At 42.9% G+C, this 19,671-nt stretch overlaps 1 protein-coding gene across 4 annotated transcripts in view; it reads right to left on the reverse strand.

Annotated features, from left to right (window-relative positions):
* Positions 1–1,045: 1,045 nt before the first annotated feature.
* The window catches only part of nbeaa (neurobeachin a), an 88,801-nt gene continuing 70,175 nt past the window's right edge, over positions 1,046–19,671 (reverse strand). Inside the window, exons 34-62 of one of the 4 annotated variants that reach the window (XM_080483935.1) lie at positions 18,554–18,708; positions 17,566–17,692; positions 16,222–16,341; positions 15,292–15,425; positions 14,576–14,637; positions 13,185–13,249; positions 12,703–12,811; positions 12,300–12,466; positions 11,442–11,566; positions 11,202–11,351; positions 11,082–11,114; positions 10,628–10,764; positions 10,269–10,386; positions 10,012–10,114; positions 9,796–9,911; positions 8,814–8,926; positions 8,411–8,551; positions 8,189–8,308; positions 7,472–7,624; positions 7,197–7,361; positions 6,531–6,620; positions 5,526–5,718; positions 4,934–5,005; positions 4,387–4,542; positions 3,979–4,149; positions 3,777–3,878; positions 3,433–3,629; positions 3,195–3,346; positions 1,046–2,680 (exon numbers count right to left, since the gene is read on the reverse strand). In XM_080483935.1, the coding sequence (XP_080340061.1) occupies positions 2,590–2,680; positions 3,195–3,346; positions 3,433–3,629; positions 3,777–3,878; positions 3,979–4,149; positions 4,387–4,542; positions 4,934–5,005; positions 5,526–5,718; positions 6,531–6,620; positions 7,197–7,361; positions 7,472–7,624; positions 8,189–8,308; positions 8,411–8,551; positions 8,814–8,926; positions 9,796–9,911; positions 10,012–10,114; positions 10,269–10,386; positions 10,628–10,764; positions 11,082–11,114; positions 11,202–11,351; positions 11,442–11,566; positions 12,300–12,466; positions 12,703–12,811; positions 13,185–13,249; positions 14,576–14,637; positions 15,292–15,425; positions 16,222–16,341; positions 17,566–17,692; positions 18,554–18,708 (3,637 nt within the window). In that variant the 3' untranslated portion in view covers positions 1,046–2,589. Of the gene's footprint in view, positions 2,681–3,194; positions 3,347–3,432; positions 3,630–3,776; positions 3,879–3,978; positions 4,150–4,386; positions 4,543–4,933; positions 5,006–5,525; positions 5,719–6,530; positions 6,621–7,196; positions 7,362–7,471; positions 7,625–8,188; positions 8,309–8,410; positions 8,552–8,813; positions 8,927–9,795; positions 9,912–10,011; positions 10,115–10,268; positions 10,387–10,627; positions 10,765–11,081; positions 11,115–11,201; positions 11,358–11,441; positions 11,567–12,299; positions 12,467–12,702; positions 12,812–13,184; positions 13,250–14,575; positions 14,638–15,291; positions 15,426–16,221; positions 16,342–17,565; positions 17,693–18,553; positions 18,709–19,671 lie in introns of all 4 variants that reach the window. The other 3 variants (XM_080483934.1, XM_080483933.1, XM_080483936.1) reach the window with 3 other exon arrangements.

Below are 19,671 nucleotides of genomic sequence, written 5' to 3' on the forward strand. Positions count from 1 at the left end.
AGACGTGCAAAATTTGGGATTGGAAGGGTTAAACTGGGGCACAAACCCGAGGGAATAAATGTGCAAAAAGGTGATGACAGGAGTGATGCAGTGTATGTGAAGGTGAGAATGAAACGAAGGCTGCAGACAGGTGACAGACAGGCTCCCTGCGACAGCAGCTACAGACGCACCGGGTCAAAAGGGGGCATAAATTACAAGATGAAATTCGAGTCCTGACAGACGAATCCGCCGGCGTGACGGATTACCTCCTCTTGCCTGTCGGCTCACATGTCGGCTGATCTGCTTAAAGCCGAGGCGACGGCTGCTCCTCTTCAAAATGCATCAATTTTGTTTAAGTAATGTCGGGATGGAGTTTATTTGACAGTGTGACAAACGACACAAAACTCAAGTGGAGAAGGTTCAACTCGTCTTTTTTTCATATGTTTTCAGGAAATCCAATAAACTCTAAAGAACACAGTGGGAGGAAACAAACTTATATCTGTCACTGCACAAAGAACTCTGCATTGTTCCCCCCCAAAAAAAATCCCAAAGGTTTTCTTCAGTGTAAACTTTCAATAAGTCGTCCCGTCAGCTTTTATACATTTAAATCCTCATAAAGCAAATCTAATAATATCTTTGGGTAAAGAGATAGCGTTGAAAATGTACCATTTCAAATATAATCAAGAGTGTTTTTCTTTTTGTCTTGTATGTTTAATACATCAATTAAATCAGCAAATTAACACAAAAGGAGCAAATGTTCCATCTACCATCTCTTGATATTTTCTCACGGTGGATCTTCTTCTTCAGCTGCAGAAGAATTGCTGAAGACTAATTCAATCTTTCAAACTCAAAGGCACTTTAAATGTTTTATATTTTGTGGTTTCCTCTTTTCAATTCCACATGAATCATTTTAATCTGTGGTCTGGAAAAAAACAAAAAAACACAAAACCCTCTGAATGGATTAGACGTATCTTTCAGTTAAACAACATTCGTGACCAATAAGAAGTCAAGTCATCAAATTCTTTGCATATTTTATTTTTCTTATCATGATTTTTTTTTTTTTTTTCAACTCACACATGTCATATTTTACATCTTTGCAATAAAACATGAATACAATAGTTTTTAGGGTTTCATAGATCCAAAAATATTTAACCTTTTTTTGGATACGTAGGTTGAACCTGTCGATAAGAGTATGTGCATGTGCGCATTTGATCAAGATGGCTTCACACATACAGTACATCTCACATTTCGTCCTCTCTCCGATCACCCCCCCCCCCGCCCTCGCCTCTATCAGCTACAGAATCATGATATTGCTTACAACTGCGAGGTTGTAAAACTTATAATCACACATGAGCTCAACGTTTTAAATACAAACATCAATGCACAAATAATCCCGTAGGAAAATGGACCTAAACAAAATGGCAGCCGACCAGAAAGAACCAAGCTAATAAATAATGATATGTGATTGGTGCAAAGTGCAAATACAAAACAAACTTTTACATTGATTTGATTCTTCTTTTTTTTTTAATAATCAACAAATGTGGGTAAGTGAAGGTTTCCTTTGCGCTTCCAGTCTTCTTCAGCTGATTTAAGTCTCCCGCCGAGCCTGAACCAAGACTATATGTACATATTTGACAAAACAATCACCAAATATACAAAGGAAATCATGTCAGTCTTGTGGTGGTCGTCCTTGGTGGCAATGACTACAAATCTTCATCATTCACCTTTCCGGGCAAAGCAATCACCATCCTCCACGCCACCGTTATTACCATCAGTCTTGTCAACGTTATAATTATTACACAGTATTTTACATACAGCAAGTCATTAATAAATTAAAGGTGATAAGCGCAATTTGTGTAGTGAAAGAACAAGTGTAGACTCTGAAGGTAGCAGAGTCTTATTTACATAAAAATCAGAGTATAACCCCGCTGAGGGCAAAAGAAAAGGAACATTAGAAATCAAACAAAATTAAATTATAACCCCAGGGTCGTTTTCTTTTCTTTTTTCTTCTTCTTCAAAGGTGTATTTAAGATTGAGCCAAAAGCACCGGTTTCAAAAGCTGTGGGTGGGGCTGGTTCACATTTCTAATCCGTTTGGACACATTGAAGGAGATTTAATCAATTGTGCACACAAATAACTGAAGTCCCGTCAAATAAAAAGCTGGAAACACAAATTTAAGAAGAGTTTAAAAAAGAGAAATTAAAACAAAGCTTAAGTTATTTGTGACGAATCAGCCGTACCAGGAACGGGCAACACCGGTCCAGTGGGTGGTACGCCTATGAGCGACCTCTACCAGGTCCTCTCGACTTGCTCTCTCCCTCCTCACTCTGCAGTCTTTCTATTTTATAAGCAGGTTTTGGTGTGTATCTTCTGGGTATTATGTGTCTGTGCGGGTTTACACACACGCGTAAGCACAGAGGAGGCCGTTTTCCACCAGCGCTGTCGCATCCTCAAATCAAGTGAACTTCGCAAGGGAATAGAGCCTAAGGTCCGCTACTTGTTTTTCCTCTCGTCTCGGTACCTGTGGTTTCCCCGTGTCGCAGACCCACAGCAGAAAGCACCACCTCCTGTCCCTCCCTCTCCGTCCTTCTCGTCCTGACACTGTCCGCCTCAGTACCTGTTCTGGTGTTCGTAGTGCCAGCGGTTGAAGTCTATGTTGAATGCCACAATGCTGCCGGACGCCATTCCAGTGATCAAAGTCCTAAAGGCAGAGAAAAACACAGAATTACATCCGGTAAAAAAAACATCCGACACAGGTGCAGCTCAAAAATCACAAAGACAGAGAAATCAAAGATACACTGTCTCTCAATATTAGAACATTTCAAAGGATCAGATGGAGTTTATCAAAATTGTGATTTAAATGTTAAGCCACATGGTGGTGTAGAATTTAGCAGTTGACCTGGTACATATTTGGGAGTTGTCTCTGGGTGAGATTCTGGTTTAATCCCACATTCCAAAAACATGGAATGGTGTTTCAAGATATTAACCCTTTAATAAACCCAAGACCTGTCCAGGGTGTGACCTGTCTTTGCCAAATGTCAGCTGGGATTCAAGCAAACTACTGAAACGATGATCTTTTTTTCTTTTTTTTTTTGGTGCATCTGTGAAAACATCTTTATTAAACACATTTCAGTAGCATGATTGGATTATCGTCACTGGCTCTGTTAAATATTTCTGTGTCTGTTCTGCCTCTGGGGCTGATCAAGTAGTTTTACCTCTGGTCATGCGAGAGGTCCATGGCTCGGATGCCAGCGTCACAGCCTGGATAGATGTAAAGCTGTTTGAAGTCACACGCCTGCCACACCTCCACAACTCCGTTATCGCCTCCTGTCACCAAGTTCTGTCCATCGCTGCTCAACAGGATCGCCTGAGGAGTGCAGAGAAGCAACCCGTGACGTGTCCACTGTGTTGGGCACGGTCTACTCCGGTTCTATTGCTGTCAGCTTGGCTTACCCGTGTGGAATCGTTGACCTCCATTTGTGCCAGAAGTTTCCCGTTTATGCTGAAGTTGCAGAAGCGACCTCTCTCGTAGTAGATGATGCAGTGTCCTTCGCTGGACACCGAGATGAGGCGCGGCCGCTGGCACAGCTCGGGACCCTCCAGGGCCCTCAGGAGGTCCCCTGTGATAGTGTGAACCAGGCAGGGACCCTCTGACAGGGAGGAGGAGCAGACGATGGTATCAAAGATTTTATCCAGGCTTATAGCCCTGCTAATGACAGTGTTAAATATTTTAAAGATATTTTATGGGGCTAAACATCTGCAGTTACTCTAATGAGGCGTATAGCAGACAGACAAACCTTTGGCTCCACTGATCACCAGTCCCAGCTCCGCACAGACAGACACACACACCACCTCGTGGTCGTGTCCTGTCAGGACCGCTCTGGGTGCAGGGTAGTCGCCTGGGGAAAAAACAGATTGAGACACAACAGAGACGCATTAACACACACCTGAGCGGAGCGGACATTCACACATGCCACCTCTCATGGTGTCAACACTCACTGTTGTTGGGGTTGTCCCCGATTATGTGGTGCCGTCCGCTCCAGTACCACAGGAGAAGCGTGGCGTCTCTGGAGCCTGACACGATGTAGCAGTCTCCTCCGATGTACGACTCTGAGCGAGCCAGACACGTCACCACATCCCAGTGACCGAAAACTATCTGGGTCAGCTTTCCTGTGCAGAGGAGGGACAAACACATTTAATTTACAATCAACAAATATGACACTTTTTTTAAGATGACAAACACAGTAATTCTTTGTATCCTGCAAATCTCTTCTCGATCGTAAACATGCAAAATGAGACAGAATTTTAAATTCCAACTTCAATAAGGTGTTTAAAAGAAAATCTCTTCACCACACTTCCTGCTCAAAATCTCTCATCTCATCTTTTATAAATAATAGAAAAACCAACCCGTTTCAGTGGAGTAAACACGGAAGCTCTTGTCCCAGAAGCCGCAGACCAGGATGTAGCGGTTATCAGCAGTGACCACAAAACAGTGGGTGTTGATTTGGATGCTCTGGTCCACCAAGTCCGTTATCTGACGCTTGTTCACGCCTGAGTTATTTGCTACACAGAAATGTTGATGCATTAACGAGAGGTTACAGACTCAACACAGCTAATCGGCCGTCTCATGAACTCTGAACTTCCCTCATAATTCCTCTCTCTGGTCAGTCATTTATGTGCAGTTAGCCCTGTTTCAGCATTATGTATATATAAATCCCCAGTGTGTCATGTGATGCATTGACTTCAGTCCCCTCAGCGACCTGCTTGCCCCGCATTATCTGATTACACAAAATTATATCCCTAACATTATTATTACTGACTGCAATTACAACAGATACCGTCATTTAGGGTAATCATAAGTCTGCACATTATAAAAAAGAAAGAGGGCAGCAGATTTCTGTATTATTGGAGCCAAAGACAGAAGTGTGTGTTGTGGAGATGTGTGTGCACTGACCTATGAGAGGGTCCATCTCAATGGGGAGATGATGAGCCTGTTCCAGGGAGTAACCTGGAGCTCCGCGGAGGCCTGAAGGTTCAACAAGCGAGATATGATATCAAATCAACATAATATGCGAACTCCACGACCTTGCACGTCATTGAATGCTCTCCGATGGAAGCACTGATAAAGACTTATGTTAGAAATTCAGCACCTCATGTGGTAATCCATAGCAATAATCACTTGATCCGCCCCATGACGCACCAAAATTACATTACCAAGATTAATTATATATGTTGTTATGCTAATGAGGTCATTAATGCAGTTAATTTAAACTTTAATTAACTGATATTTCTATCTCAACACCCACAGTGTTGACCAATAAGAAGAGAAGTTGCTCCTTGTTTTTTTTTGTTTTTTAGAGGAGTCACAACAACAAGCTATTACATCTGACGCCATAGTCTTGACAGATGAGCTCCATGCTGCAACTTGGAATCAAACTCAGATTGAGTTCATCCTAATTCGATTTTGACTGAGTTCTAAGAACATTTCTGGGGATGGCGGACACTCGTATGTAAGGAAAAGACGCTCCGTTCTCATCAAAACTCACCGACTGTGTTGTGCCAGCGGTTCACTGCGAACAGCCGGCTACACGTGACGGTGACGGCGGCAGGTATGCTGAGGTGGGGGAGCGTGTTGGCCGCCACGTGCGTGACGGGCGAGTTGGAGGGAAACTTGAGCACCATGATGACGTCCTGCTGCATCTGATCCTTAAACATCAGAGGGCTCTGGGGAAGGAAACACTGGTGAGACAGACAGAGAGAGAGAGAGAGAGAGAGAGAGAGAGAGTAGGGCAGAGCGAGAAGAGGAGATTGGGGGAAGGGAGGGTGGGGGAGATGGAGACAAAGGAAGGGGGAGAGACAGAACAGATGGGACAAAGGGAGGGGGGGGAGAAGGTATATTAGTGGGAGCCCAGGGTCAGAGTAGGTACACACACTGAGGGTGGCTCTAGGCCTGGGAGGGGGGTGGAGGCACTGGTTGGTCGGGGGAGTTCAGGACTGACGGGTTTGGGTTGACATGGAAGGCTCTGAAGTGGAGACACGACGGCCTCGTGCTGCTCGGAGCAGCAGGGAGGGCGGAGAGGCTAAAACTTCATTACATACACCTCCGTATGTAACAATATCTCTCGTCACTGTCGGTGGGATATGTGAGCTGAGATGCCTGCGAAGACTCTCAGCCATCCAGATCATGATATCCCACGTTTCTTGTTTTGAAAAGCAACCGGACTTAATGTGTTGAAGACGCTTCACCTGGGATGAAAGATTAAGCGTCTTCAAACCCACATCCTGTTGCCTTTTAAGACAAGAACCGCGTCTTCAACCAAAAATGGACTGAAAATGCAAACAATGAAGATTTTAAGCACACGTCTCACTCAGAACATCTAGAAACATGCAAATCCGTCTCTAAACATAAAGCGAAAATATGTGAAAGTTCTATTTAGCATTAGCTGAGGCGTGGTTTCTGGCAACAGAAATTTTTTTCTGACACTTTCCTTAAACCTGTGGAAATAAAACCTTCAACTGAATATTAACTGATGTTGAGGAGGGTCTCTCACCAGGTGCATGGCGGAGGAGCGAGGAGGGTGTGGCTCGATCAGCAGCTGCGACGGGACCTGACCACTGACTTGAATCTGGGTCTCCATAACCTGCAGTCAGAGAAAGGATTTAACAGAGAAGAAAGGTGTTAAACACTTTTGAGGCACAAAGAAATAAGCTTATCAAATATCCTATATGCAGTATGTTAATGTTTGAACATGCTGGTAAGGCTCAAGGTGAATAGATTTCATATATATTGTCTTTATATATATAGTCTGCAACTGTTACCATAATGAGTTGCCCCACATCTTAATCAATGTCCTTTCTCCAAATTTCTTAAAATTTGTCTTTTACAAAACTCAAAATAAAAAAAAATTAATGCAGGTAAAAATGTATTTTAATGAACTTTCGATTTTTCTTGATACGGCACCTCCCTTTAAAGCTCTCTGAAATCCACTTGCTCTTGAGAAAGTTTTTGTTGCATTGTTGTCCAGCAAAAATGGAATAAAATACACTCTCACTTGTTACTATATTTCAGAGTTTTGAGTGCTACGTTGTTCTACTGTCTGATTATGAGCAAAACAATCACTACTGTGGCAATAGAATGAAGAGAGCGAGGTTTCCATATCGCGATGTTGTTCATTTGTGAAAGTAATAAGGGCAACGTGTTTTCATAGAAAACCGACCTCGCGCTGCACAGACTCTAGATTGTCCAGGTTGACCGCTCCCTCGTAGGACAGAAAGTTGAAGACGTTGAGCGCTCGGACCGCCTCCGGCCCTCGCTGTTTGTAGCCAAATATTAGGTCGATCCACTGGTGAAGCTGACACGACACAAACTCGCTCTCCAATGCCTGGACAGAGGCAGAGAAAAGATGGCAAGCACGTATCGATTCTGTTCAGTGGATTCAATGGAAACAGTCAAGTCTGTGTAGTTCAGAACTTATGAAGTCGTGTCTTTCACCATGCGGTTAATGCGAACAAAATCTTCTGGTTTCTTGGCCCAGGCTGGAAGCTCCACGTCACACACAGGAACCCCGTCATCACGCACCCCGAGCTCGTACTCGTTACTGTTGACAAACATTTCTGGCAGGTAGTAGAACTCTGGGATCAGCTCCTGGTCGATAGAAACAAAAATCATTCATTTATAAAACCGTAGAACGACATCTTTAAGAGTCTGAAAGAAACACAATATGTAATGTCACAAAATCGAAGCTAAATGTGCTCAACAACAACTACAGATCGTAGGGGCTTGAAAATGAAAAAAGTAATAATGAGCAACATTTAATGCTGACAAACTAAAGAGACTTTACAGTCTTACATAAAACTCACATTGCTTAGAGTCTGTAATTTATGCTCGTCTGAACAGTCTCAAAAAATATATATATTACTGATATATTGTGGGCAGATTGCAAACAACTGACAACACCTCACTCTTTGACAAAAAGTGTAAGAGAACCTATCGTGGCCATGAAACTGGTTTATGTTGACACAACATGGCAGGTTACATGAAATAAGACCTACTTTCCTTACAGATATGAATTCAATCAAACAATCGACCAGTTCAGGAGGTTCTAGAATATATACGTAAAACACTTGTAAAAGCATTGCGCCCCGTTTCTAGTTATATATCCTACACACTGGACCTTCAGCAGGATGCTTCTTTAGTCTATGAGGTTACCTTTACGTCAGCCGTGTCTCTCTGACAGTTCCTCCACGCACGGCCGATACCGGAGAAGGCTCTCTCCGGGTGGTCGAACTTACATTCGTTAGCATTGAGGAAGAATGTGGTGAAGGGCTCCTACAAGCACAGAAACGGAGACATTTATTTAGAGTGCATTGAAATATCTCCCGAAGGCCATATTCTTTTTTTTCCCCAACTGTGTGTTGAGTCTGTACTCACTATTCTGAGCATCCACATCAGTGTTGAATGAGCAGTGGAGTACAAGGTCGTATAGTGGTGGGAGGGCGTACTGTCGTCGTCCCACGTCTCGTAGTGCTCTGCGTAAAATGCTGCTCGCTTGGGATTCAGCGCACCAATCGGCTGGAAGATTGAAGAATGAAAATAAAGAATGCCATACATTACTTTTTTTTTTTACTATCAGCACAAATGTTTCAGGATGACTGTTTTCTCTTGCTTTATGCGGCGTTTATGCAAAAAGCTGAGATTGCTACTCAGCCTTGTGTCATGTGATAGGTTGCACTGCTTGACCTGTATTTTACGATCCATTTGGATTCATAACACGATCAAGTGCCAGGCATGCAATTCATTTGAAAAAAGGTGCCGTGTGTCTGAGTGCTCTCACCTTGGAAAGGTCTCGGAAGTTTCCAGGCAGAGTGAGATCGAGCTCCTCTGAGTCGTAGTTGGTCAGGACCCAGGGGAAGACCGGGTACTGGTTCAAATCATTGTAGGTTCTCCCTACAGGGCAAAAATAAACAAATAAAACTAAACAATCAATATTTCACTTTAGGTACATCTAGAGAGTTTCTGATATTGAAATCACATATTTACATGGTTTTATGATATATTACTATGTCGCTTGTGTGGAAGTATAGAACAATTTCAGTACAGAAACAATCGAGCAAAGAAAACCAGAAAAAAAAAAGAAGCTGTTAAAAAATGTTCGATGTCCCCATATAATAACCAGGTCATTGCGCATATTTTATACAAAGATAGAGCATCTACACATAGTTAATTATTACAATTATTCTGGCCTTATTTATTCCTATATATAAGTTTTAGGCCTCACTAATAAAAAACACTAGTAGATTCATCTCGCTTAAAATCCCGCACTTTCTGTCTCAGTAATTTCTAATAGTCTCCTATAGATTGGCCATGAGAAAAAAATATATTGATAAATTAAAAAAAAAAAAAAGCACAAGTCTGCACTTTGTTGTCTGTGTTGTCTGTGATAGAAACTGTCAATACAAAACAACCAAGGTAATTTTTCATAGCAAGTACGACAGAAATGCTCTGCATCACACAGGAGAAAAAGTGCTTTTAAAATGACAACCCCCCCCCCCACAAACACACACACACACACACACACACACACACACACACACACACACACACACACACACACACACACACACACACACACACACACACACACACACACACACACACACACACACACACACACACACACACACACACACACACACACACACACACACACACATTTTATAACCTTGTGCGTTTGCGTACTAAACATTAAACATTTTAATCAATATTTCAAGGATAGGATGCACAATGCTTGCTGAGAGCTTGTTCAACTTGCTTACCTGCGATAGTATTGAGGAACATGAGGTACTCAAAGTTGGAGATCTCTCTCCTCTGCCAGCGCTGCGTCATGTTGGACGATTTGAAGAGCTGACGGGGAGTGGCCAAGGAAATGCGCCTGATACAGAAACACGCAATCAAATACGACTCCTCTTATCAAACCTGGTCAGTGCCACTGGGACGCAGTGCAGGAATGACTGACCATGTCGGCCACTTACCTGGCCTGTGGCAGGCCATAACTCGTTCCTACGCCCACCCGTGGGAGGCTGTACACCACCCTTTTGACTGTGGCCTGGTCGGGGAAGTTAAACATCACAGATGCTGGAGAGAAGACACAGAAGATATGTATGAAATACAGTCCTAATAACTCATTTGATTTACTCCAGCCATAATGACACAGAATTTTGAAGTTAAGACTTTGTGATCAAATTACGTATTTTTTCAGTTTCAGTTTGAGAGACTTTAAAAGACCCACTTCTGTTTGCCATGAAGACTTCCAGTCCTGTATTCTGCAGCAGATAACGTCTGGAGAAGACCGCTCGGATCTCACTGAACATCCACTTTCCGTGTAAACCCTCCGAGTAGGCCAACACCTGTTGAGATGGACAATAAAAATAATTTTCCCCAGAAACTATGGGAGAATGACTGAAAAACAAGAACTCAAAATGTGATTATCTATCCAAACGGTGACAAAGTCCGTTTAAATGGGAATACGAGCATACCCCCCCCCCGAGTAACAACAATGTTTTACGACTTATATGACAAGGATGGTAATCCAAATGATTCCTCTATTTGTGCATCCATCAGTATTAAAGAAATGAAGTTTTCACTCACTTTGGCGTCCATCTTCTTGAACGATGGATCGTCCTCATCGACTTCAAAGTAGATCTCAGTCGTGGTGATGGACAGAGTCCCTCGAGCCACCACCACTGGAGCCACCAACTGAGCGGGAGTGCTCAGAACCACAGGGCCTGGGAGGATCAAGGTATTACTCAAATATTGCTACAGTCGGCATTTAGAACAGTGAACTGAATAAAACACACAGGAGATCAGCCAACAGCAGATTTGACTCATGTGATGTTAGTTTAAATCATTTTCTTTTTGTTTGTACTTTTCTTTAGAATTAAAGTGCAAATCAGAAGTGAAAGTCAGAGAGAAAACGCCAGAGTACATAGGACGTTTAGGGTTCGACTAACATCAGTTTTTAGTAGATTATGTATTTCATCTTCTTGAGATTAATCAGCTGGATGGTTAGTGGAGCCGCAAAACTTTCCAATGTTCGACTTGCCTTTGGAAGTAAAAAGTCTCGGACGGAAACGTACTAAAAGCAAAAGTCATAAATAGTGTAAACTTTAGTTAAACTGTAATGTAGTGAGTGTTTGTGTGTCTTTCTGTGGTCGAGTCTCACCGGCGAGGTTATCGATCTCTTTCTCCTGCAGGAGGCTCACGGCATCGTCGTCTCCTTCCAGCATGAGCTCCGCCTCCGGGTTCTGGGCCACCACTGATTGGCTGCGGAAACTCTTTTTCGACTTGGGCCCTTCCTCCTCCTCCTCCTCCTCTGTTCCTGTGTGGGAGTGTTTGTAGGGGAATACGCATAAGGCAGGAGTTTACAGAGAGTAAAACCGTTCGGCGAGGTGACATCGCTGACCGTAATCTTCCAGGGCTTTGAGTGACATGTCGGCGTGTGTCGATCCGAAGGCATTTCGCACGAATCTCCGTCTCCTCCTCAGATCGTCCTCCCAGTAGTCTAAGCGCCAGAAGTCGTGTAGTTGACTGAAGACATAAAGAGGCGAAGCAAATATCAGTCAAGTTAGTAATCACGGAGGAAAGTTAGTGAAACTTAAAGCTACATTTGACAATATAGCCAACAACTCCAAAAACTAATTTCCTGAAGCCAAAAAGGTGCTCATTACTGTAATAAAAGACAACATTTGATCTCTTGACACTGCAATAACCTGCTTTTTGCTGGGAGTAAAAAAAAAACACCAAACTAATAAACTCAAGAACTCTCCAGAAGCAAAAGTTTTAATGAAGGAACAAGATTGAAAGTACAAGTTTAATGATTCAAAGTTATGAATATCCTCAGACCAGGAAAATGAAACATGATTTGAAACTCATATTTTATCTGAGTAAAGTGTCTTGACATGAAGAAGACAGGCTTCTGATGTTTTACGTCACATGTCTTGGGAGTTACAGCACATGTTCTGAGAGAGGCTGGCAGCCTGGAGGCAGATCTGGATAATAAGCAATCTCTGATTTAATGTGCGCATGTGAACGTGCTAAATTAAGGAGATCAGTCACACAGTGCTACAAGGCAGCTACGAGGTTAGAAAACAACTCAGTGTGAGCACAGTGGCTTTTGACAGTTAAATAAGTCTTGATTTGTTGTTTCATGAAGCTTCACCTTTCTGTTGTTTTATCGATGTTTAGTCGTTGTGTCATTGAGTGAATCCAGGATACAGTGACGGTCACATGAAATGCACAGTAATGTGGACGTCCCGCTCACCTCTGTGACATTGTCCCCCACGCTCCGTGTTTGTTGGTCAGGATGTTGAGGATCTTTTGCTTCAGCTGATTCGCGGTCACATGATCTCTGTGCTTGGCGGCACTGATGAGGTGATCGCACATCTTCTCCTCCTCTCTCCGGTCAGCAGCGTACTGGGCACAGTTAGACTGGGAGGAAAACCACACAATATGATCAAAAAATGCTAATTGAAAGAATTTAAAAGCAGAGACATTTAATAATTCATTATTTTAGTTAACACAAAAGTAGAACAAATATCTTTAATCCTACTTCAGAGACTCAGACGATCGTTTACTTGTGTTAGTGGGGGAGAAATCAACACAGTGTCCTCAAAAACCCAGTACAGACTGACAAACGGGAGCATGGGTGATGTTTGTGTGCGCACCTCAAACTCGGCATGTTTGTGTACATCTTCCGCTCGCTGTCTGTTCAGGATGAACTCTGCTTCGTTGGCCACACGCACAATGTGATCCTTCATTGCGTGGCACAGGAGTCTGACAGGAGAAGTGACAGATGTGAGGAAGTGGAAGGGAATAACATAACCTGCATGAGCCATCTTTAATGAGAGCGAAATCTCATTCATACAACGCAGGGGCTGTTTTAATCTTGTTCTTTTCTGTGTGACACTCCAATAAACATAAAGTAGAAAGATTACAGACACTGAAATTAGACCAGCACAGTCAGACGTAAACCTAATTGCAGTCTAATGGTTCGGCTTCCCGCTGAACACACATGGCACTGTGCGGTTATCCTAGCAAGGTTCTAATTAGGCCTGTATCACTCCCATTAGTTGTTAAGCACTGATGACAGTATTAGAGCTAATGTGCAAATCACAGACACTGCAGTGGTGTGGTGTGATGAATTTACCTTCCTTCATTGATGAGCTCGATGAAGGCCAGTCCGGCATTCTTCTGAATGGAGTTTTGCCACTCCTAAAAATGGTAAAGACACATTGAATTTGCTGTGTTGAACCACGAATGGCAGAACCAATAGAAGATTGTGCAGATCACTGAAATTGGGAATCGAATTGAAAGCTGGATTGTGGGTGAAATGATCAAACTTCATAGCTTTTGTTAAAAAAATTTGCTTCTGAAATACAAAACATACGAAAAATGATTGAGTCCAATATCATTGTGTAATATACCCAGATAATAGTAGCTCATTATGTCTGACTGAATTCAGTACACAGAATGAGGATGAGAAAATGAGATAACACTCCAAAAGCTCAGAACGTCAACAAATAAAGACCTGTACAAGTGAATGTGCTGTATGAGCATATGAAAGTGGAGCAGGAAGAGAGTGGTGCTGAAAGCCTCCAACTATCAGAGCTCCATTAGCTCCACTGGCTCTTAAGGCTGTGAAGGACACGAGGGACTATCTCCCGTTACATCCTCCCTTCCACAGGATCGATTTCTGGGCTAGGGTTCGCTCTCTCGGGCCTCTAATGGCAGACGAGGCCGGAGCCAGTGGTAATACTATACATGCTGACGAGCAGTCACCCAGAGGAGCGGAGGAGACAGGAAAGGAAAAGGGAGTGGTGAGAGGAGAGGGCAGTGTGAGGAGCGATAGAAGATGAAAGCAGCTGCAGCTGAAGCACCGAGTTAAAATTGACCAGAAAAGCAGAGGTGACTAGATTTACGACTGAAGATGAGTCCGAGAAAAAGAGATGAGAGGAGAAAAAAAAAAACACAGCAGCAGGGCTCAAGAGGGGAGAAGCAGAGTGCTCTTCAAGAGTGAGAGGCCAGAATCCAACAAAAGACGGAGCAGACGGGAGACAAACTTCATAACTTAAAAGAAAAGGAAAATTGTTCACCTATGCCACCCGAGGAAAGCTCTGTAATGGTGAGTCGCACTCTGTCTTTTGTGTATTGATGGACACTAAGATGCTGACTGAAGGTAGGTAAATAAATGATAACTTATTCTGCGTTCACTGAGATGCACTGTTTTTGTGATTTGATTTATTTCTGTAGTGCACATCACCCATATGGAAACTTCCTATTTTTGGATGTCATACTGACGTTGATTTCTGCAATGCATTTATTCCATAGAAATGTTTGCATCTGAGCAGATCAAAAGCTCTCCGACTTCCCGTGCACTATACTTTGACAGTCAAAACTGGTGGGGAAGAAATACAACAACAATATGAACCAAAAAGTGTCAGAATTTAGCTCGAAATGCGACAATTGTACATTCCATCCAGCTTTGACAAAATGTGTGAGGGAAAAGTGCGAGGAGACAGAGAGAGGAGAGTTACCAACCTGAGAACAGAGCAGCATTACAAGCTCCACTACAGATGTGCTCGACTTCATACACACCAGACCTGCAGCACGGAGACACAAAGCACAGTCAGGAGCCTCACTCTCTCTGACACACACACGCACACGCACACACACACTTCTGCCAGACAGAAAAATACCATCAAAGAAGGCATTGTAGTGTCAGTGGTTTTTTTGCTGTTGTATACAGTCACCATAGTCAGATTTATAAAAAGCATGCCACAGAAAAGACAGGAACAAACAGCAGAGGAAAGGATAAGGCAAGAGAGAGGAGCAGCAGGAGGAGGAGGAGGAGGAGGGAGGAGAGGAGGGAGAGGGAGAGATCAACACTGAGACAGTGGATCACAAAAACAGGACGCCAGGAAGCAGGTGGGCAGAGGGATGACTGCAACACATTGAGCACAATCTGTATTAAAAGTGAGTTCAAAAGTGATCATAAGCTCATCTAAAAACATGACATATCTGGCTAGCTGGTTCAAAGTAGTGCGAAATTCTGACTTCATACCTTTTTGACGAATGAGTGAAGCAGCCAGCTCAAAGACACTCACTCACTCTCTGTCGCACGTTCACACCTCCGTTCATTCAACTCACTTATTTCGGATGTTTTTCACACACCACACACATCGCGGTGAGGGACAGTGAATGAGGAGACTCCACAGAGAGACGCCAGTTAGAGAAAAAGGAGCCGTGTACAGCACCTGTACCTTCTATGAGCAGTTCCTGCCCATGGCTACCCAGCAGCGTCCTGGACAGGAAGGGGGCAAAGTCCACAAAAATCTCCCTCAGCAAAGGGGCCACCTTCTCCAAAGCACGCTCCAGCTTGGTGGTGATACTGCAGAGTGGAGAAAAGAAGAAAAACAAAAAGATGAGGAAAACGGTCGTGAAAGGGTTAAAAGAAAATAGGCAACATACAGATGAGTGTTATAGTGTGCGAGGAAAACCTCAGGGGATGCACAGGAGGAGCAGAGGGGAACGAGGAGAGCATGCATGACGGAGATGAGCAGAGGAGAAAAAGCCACAATGAATGAGAAGGGTGAGTGAAATGACAGAAAAGAGGAGATAAAACTATCGGAATTAAATATGATATGGAAGCACTAGGTCTGTGTTAGTGTTTGCAAGACAATATTGATTACACTACAGTTTGGAGAACTGATGCAGGATAAACCTAAAAACTATTCAAGATATATATTCCAGCTTGATTTGCTTTGTAAATTTGCAAACGTGTGCCTTTAACTTGAGAAATGGAGGAAAAGTGAGAATGTGAAGTAGACCTGGGTCACTTAATGCACAAAGCACAAATCAGCTTGAACCTAATCTGAGCACAAGATGCAGAAAGGAAGTTTGAAACAGCTTGAATCATTTCTGATCTGGAGTTTGGAGTTAGTGTGAGTCAAGGTGCCATGCAAGAAGTGACAGACTGTTAAAATACAAAGCCATGAGCTGCCGACAGAAACACTTGAATCGATGCTAACTTGACGTTGTTAGCATCCCGCCACAGCAAAGTGGGTCTGTCTTTTCTTGCATGTGGCCGGGGAACATTTAGTAGTGGCTGGGCATAGCAGAGGGTGGTGTAGTGGGGGGTTGGGGTCAGAGGGAAGGTCATGGGGACACGACGAGTATCTCCTTGCCTAAAACACTGTCCTGCATCTCGGGGGGCTGCCTGGAAGCCTGCCAGAGAGCTAAAAGACTTGAGCTCAGGGGGCGTCTGACCGCTGCGCAGCGCACACTGCGCCACTTCACAATAGGCACTGCAATACAAACCACACACACATATATACAAGAACACACACGCACACACACACACACGCACACACACACACACACACACAGACATGCACACTGATTAAGGAACACATACTCACACGCGCGCCCAACCCACTCATGTGTGTGCACTTTTAGAAGAACAATTATCTGCTAACAATTCGAGGGGGGAAAAAGTGCATTAACATGAGCGTTACAGAACAAGTTGCTTCTATATTTACATGACAATACAAGTTATTTCTTCTAGTAATGCTATTTCCTAGTTAGTAACAGGCTCAAATTGCAAGTTGGCTTAGATTTTATTAGGGTCACCTGCACAGCATGGGGAGAGAAATAAAACACATGTTAATGACAATTCCATTTACATGTTTTCAGATATGTCATCTGAAATGCATTAAAAGTGTTGAGTTTTAGAAATGATCGAGATGGATTAATAGGCTTTCCTACTCCACAGCATATTGTTATTCCTAACATTATCTCAAGATCTGCAATTTGTTGTATCCCACTACATTTATTTTCTCCCTTCAGAGCCCAACTGGGTGAGATTTCACTGACGACGACATGGTTTTCTGTAGATCACAAAGCATCTCATCAGCCGTCGTCTTAATGACGCCACAAAGGGCTCTAAAGGGAGAGTTGTGGAAATGTGGCTCCAGGCCACCATGAGTTAAATTCAAGTCAGTGATGAAGACGTGTCAGTGGTTTGTGTCCATGACAGCAGGAAATATGTGCAACTAAAAAGACTAGTATTAGAGTTATAACAAAACTAATCAAACATACTTTTAACAGCAGTTGAGTCAATCTGGAGCTGTTATTTTTCTGACTTTTAACTTCTACTGATATGACAAATAATTTGACAGTCATACTAATAGCTGAAGAATGTGATTTGTGACGATATTGCTTACGTCTCTACACTCTCAAACAGCTGCTAATGTCACATATGTATCTATCCGAGCCTCAAATATAGCATGCTGCTGCCAATTTCAAGCTAAAAATAGATTGAAGACTTTAATGTCAATTTCTGACTGTGAGTAAACTGCTGATGAGTGATGAAGGGATGAGAATGAAGTGGAGAAGAGACAGACACAGGAGAGAAAAAAAAAACGTAAATCGACATGAAAACAAAAGCAGAACAGGATGTAAAAACCAAGAGTGGGAAGAAAGTGAAAGGTTAAAGCAGTCGAGGGCTTCATCATTGTGCGATTTCTGACCTCATGTTCTCCATAGTGTCTTCTGGCATCGGGGCCACCGTCTGCACCGCAGGCAGATTCTTACTAGTTGCACCATTGACAAAAGACGAAGAGGAGGAGGAGGAGGAGGAAGCAGAGTCTGTGGCACCTGAGCAGCACAGCGAGGCAGGACACAAAGTGATGAAAAATAAGACATGCATTACAGCGAGGGGAACCAAGGGTGGCCATGATCTATATGTCAGATAACAACACAGGAAAACGTATTAATGTTACAGATCAGCTGCGGCCGGATTCAATTTGAATTGTATTTCACTGGACACGCTGAGGCTTGTCTTCTGGTAATCGCCCCCCGTTTGTGAAAATAGCTTTGCAATCAATATACAAAATCTATTCTCAGAGAATAAATACCTCCCTCGTCCATTATGCATGTCTGATACTGTACAACGTGACTGGCTGGAGTTGAAATGCAGTCTGCTTTAATGGATCTGCTGAGTCTGACAGAAGTTAGAAAAGACACCGACATGCATATTCGCTAATGTGTATTTAATTCACATGTCGTTATTCAAAAGTTGTTTCTTTTGACCATTGTATCTGGGTAGAAAAATACTTGACACTAATGTGAACTATGGGACAGACACAGAGTACGGCAGAGGAGAGATTAACCAGGTCATGTGCTTCCTCATTTTAACTTCATTTCATTGCTCACCCACTTAGCTTCAACTCTAGTTGCTTCTGTCTGTCAAAGGGCAGTGGAGAAAAGGCACCAAAGAGTTTCGTAACAAGGGAAGAAAGTCAGTCTCACTTCATCAAACAGCCTTTGAATTTTTGCACAAACACGTCCATCATACTGCAGGCGTAAGCCTTCCGCCTGGACTTAAGTGTACGTTGAATATAGCAATTCGAAAAGTATTTGAGTCATCTATAAACCAATGACTGATATTAAAACGGTGTGGGGGTGAGAGGAAGTCATGCGTCTGTACGTAGATGGCGTTTGTGCGTCATCTCTCACCTGTAGTGTTGATCATGCTCTTGGGTGTTGCTGTTGCAGCAGCAAAAATGTTGGGTGTGCTGCCAGCAGTGGCTGCTCCACCAGAGGTGGGCGTGCCCACCGTGTTGACTGACAGGCTGCCGGGTGGGGGCTTTTTGACTGGTACCACCACACTCCTGCAAGACACAAAGACACTCATCAGGCAAACTTATACACACACACACACACACACACACACACACACACACACACACACACACACACACACACACACACACACACACACACACACACACACACACACACACACATATATAGAGAAACTGGTGGTTTGATCTTGTTAGAGACAATTACTTAATTCACTTCGTCATAAATAGATGTAATATGTGTTACCAAGACTCGCAGCTTCTTTACAAACGTTTCTAAGACGCCCCCTGATTTTGTTAAAGTACTAGATGGTGTCATCTCACAGCGAGTATTTCTGGAGCTAGAAGCAAACTTTAACCTGAGGACATTATTGGGAGTTTTACCATGAGCACCATATCATTTTTATGTATTTGTACTATTGAATCACTTTGCAATAAGCTAATAAAATAAAAAATCAGTCATGATGTAACACAGTCCATGTGTTGTGCTGTCAGCATGAACAATGAACTCCCCAACTGAAAAACAAACTGCCAAAACTCTGTCAGAGAGTCAAAGAGCTGGACTAAACACAATCTGGGTGCCGCAGTGACTCACTGTTGCCACCTAACATGCAAAAGTGTATTACTTAAATGTTGCATACTGTACCTTGAATGTCAAACTATCATAAAGAAATGTTTTCCAATTCAATCTATGCATGCAATCATCAACACAAAACTCAATGTGCTTTTTATTGCTTGTATATGTGAGCTTTTAACATTCTGAAGTCTGTAATGGAGCTGTGTTTTATTTTTGGGAAACCAACGTATCTCAGCTTAAAATGTATACCAATAATAAAAATAGTTTGTTGGTGACTTTGTGGTTGTAATTTATAAGGGATGATGCATCCCTCTGTCTGACCTATGAGGATAGGATGGATACATCTGGAGGACATCCGGGGGATGGATATGGAGCTTTCCAATGATCTATTATGCACAACATCTCCAATCAATAAC

This window comes from Lipophrys pholis, assembly GCF_963383615.2.
Source record: "Lipophrys pholis genome assembly, chromosome: 16".
Classification (NCBI taxonomy): Eukaryota; Metazoa; Chordata; class Actinopteri; order Blenniiformes; family Blenniidae; genus Lipophrys; species Lipophrys pholis.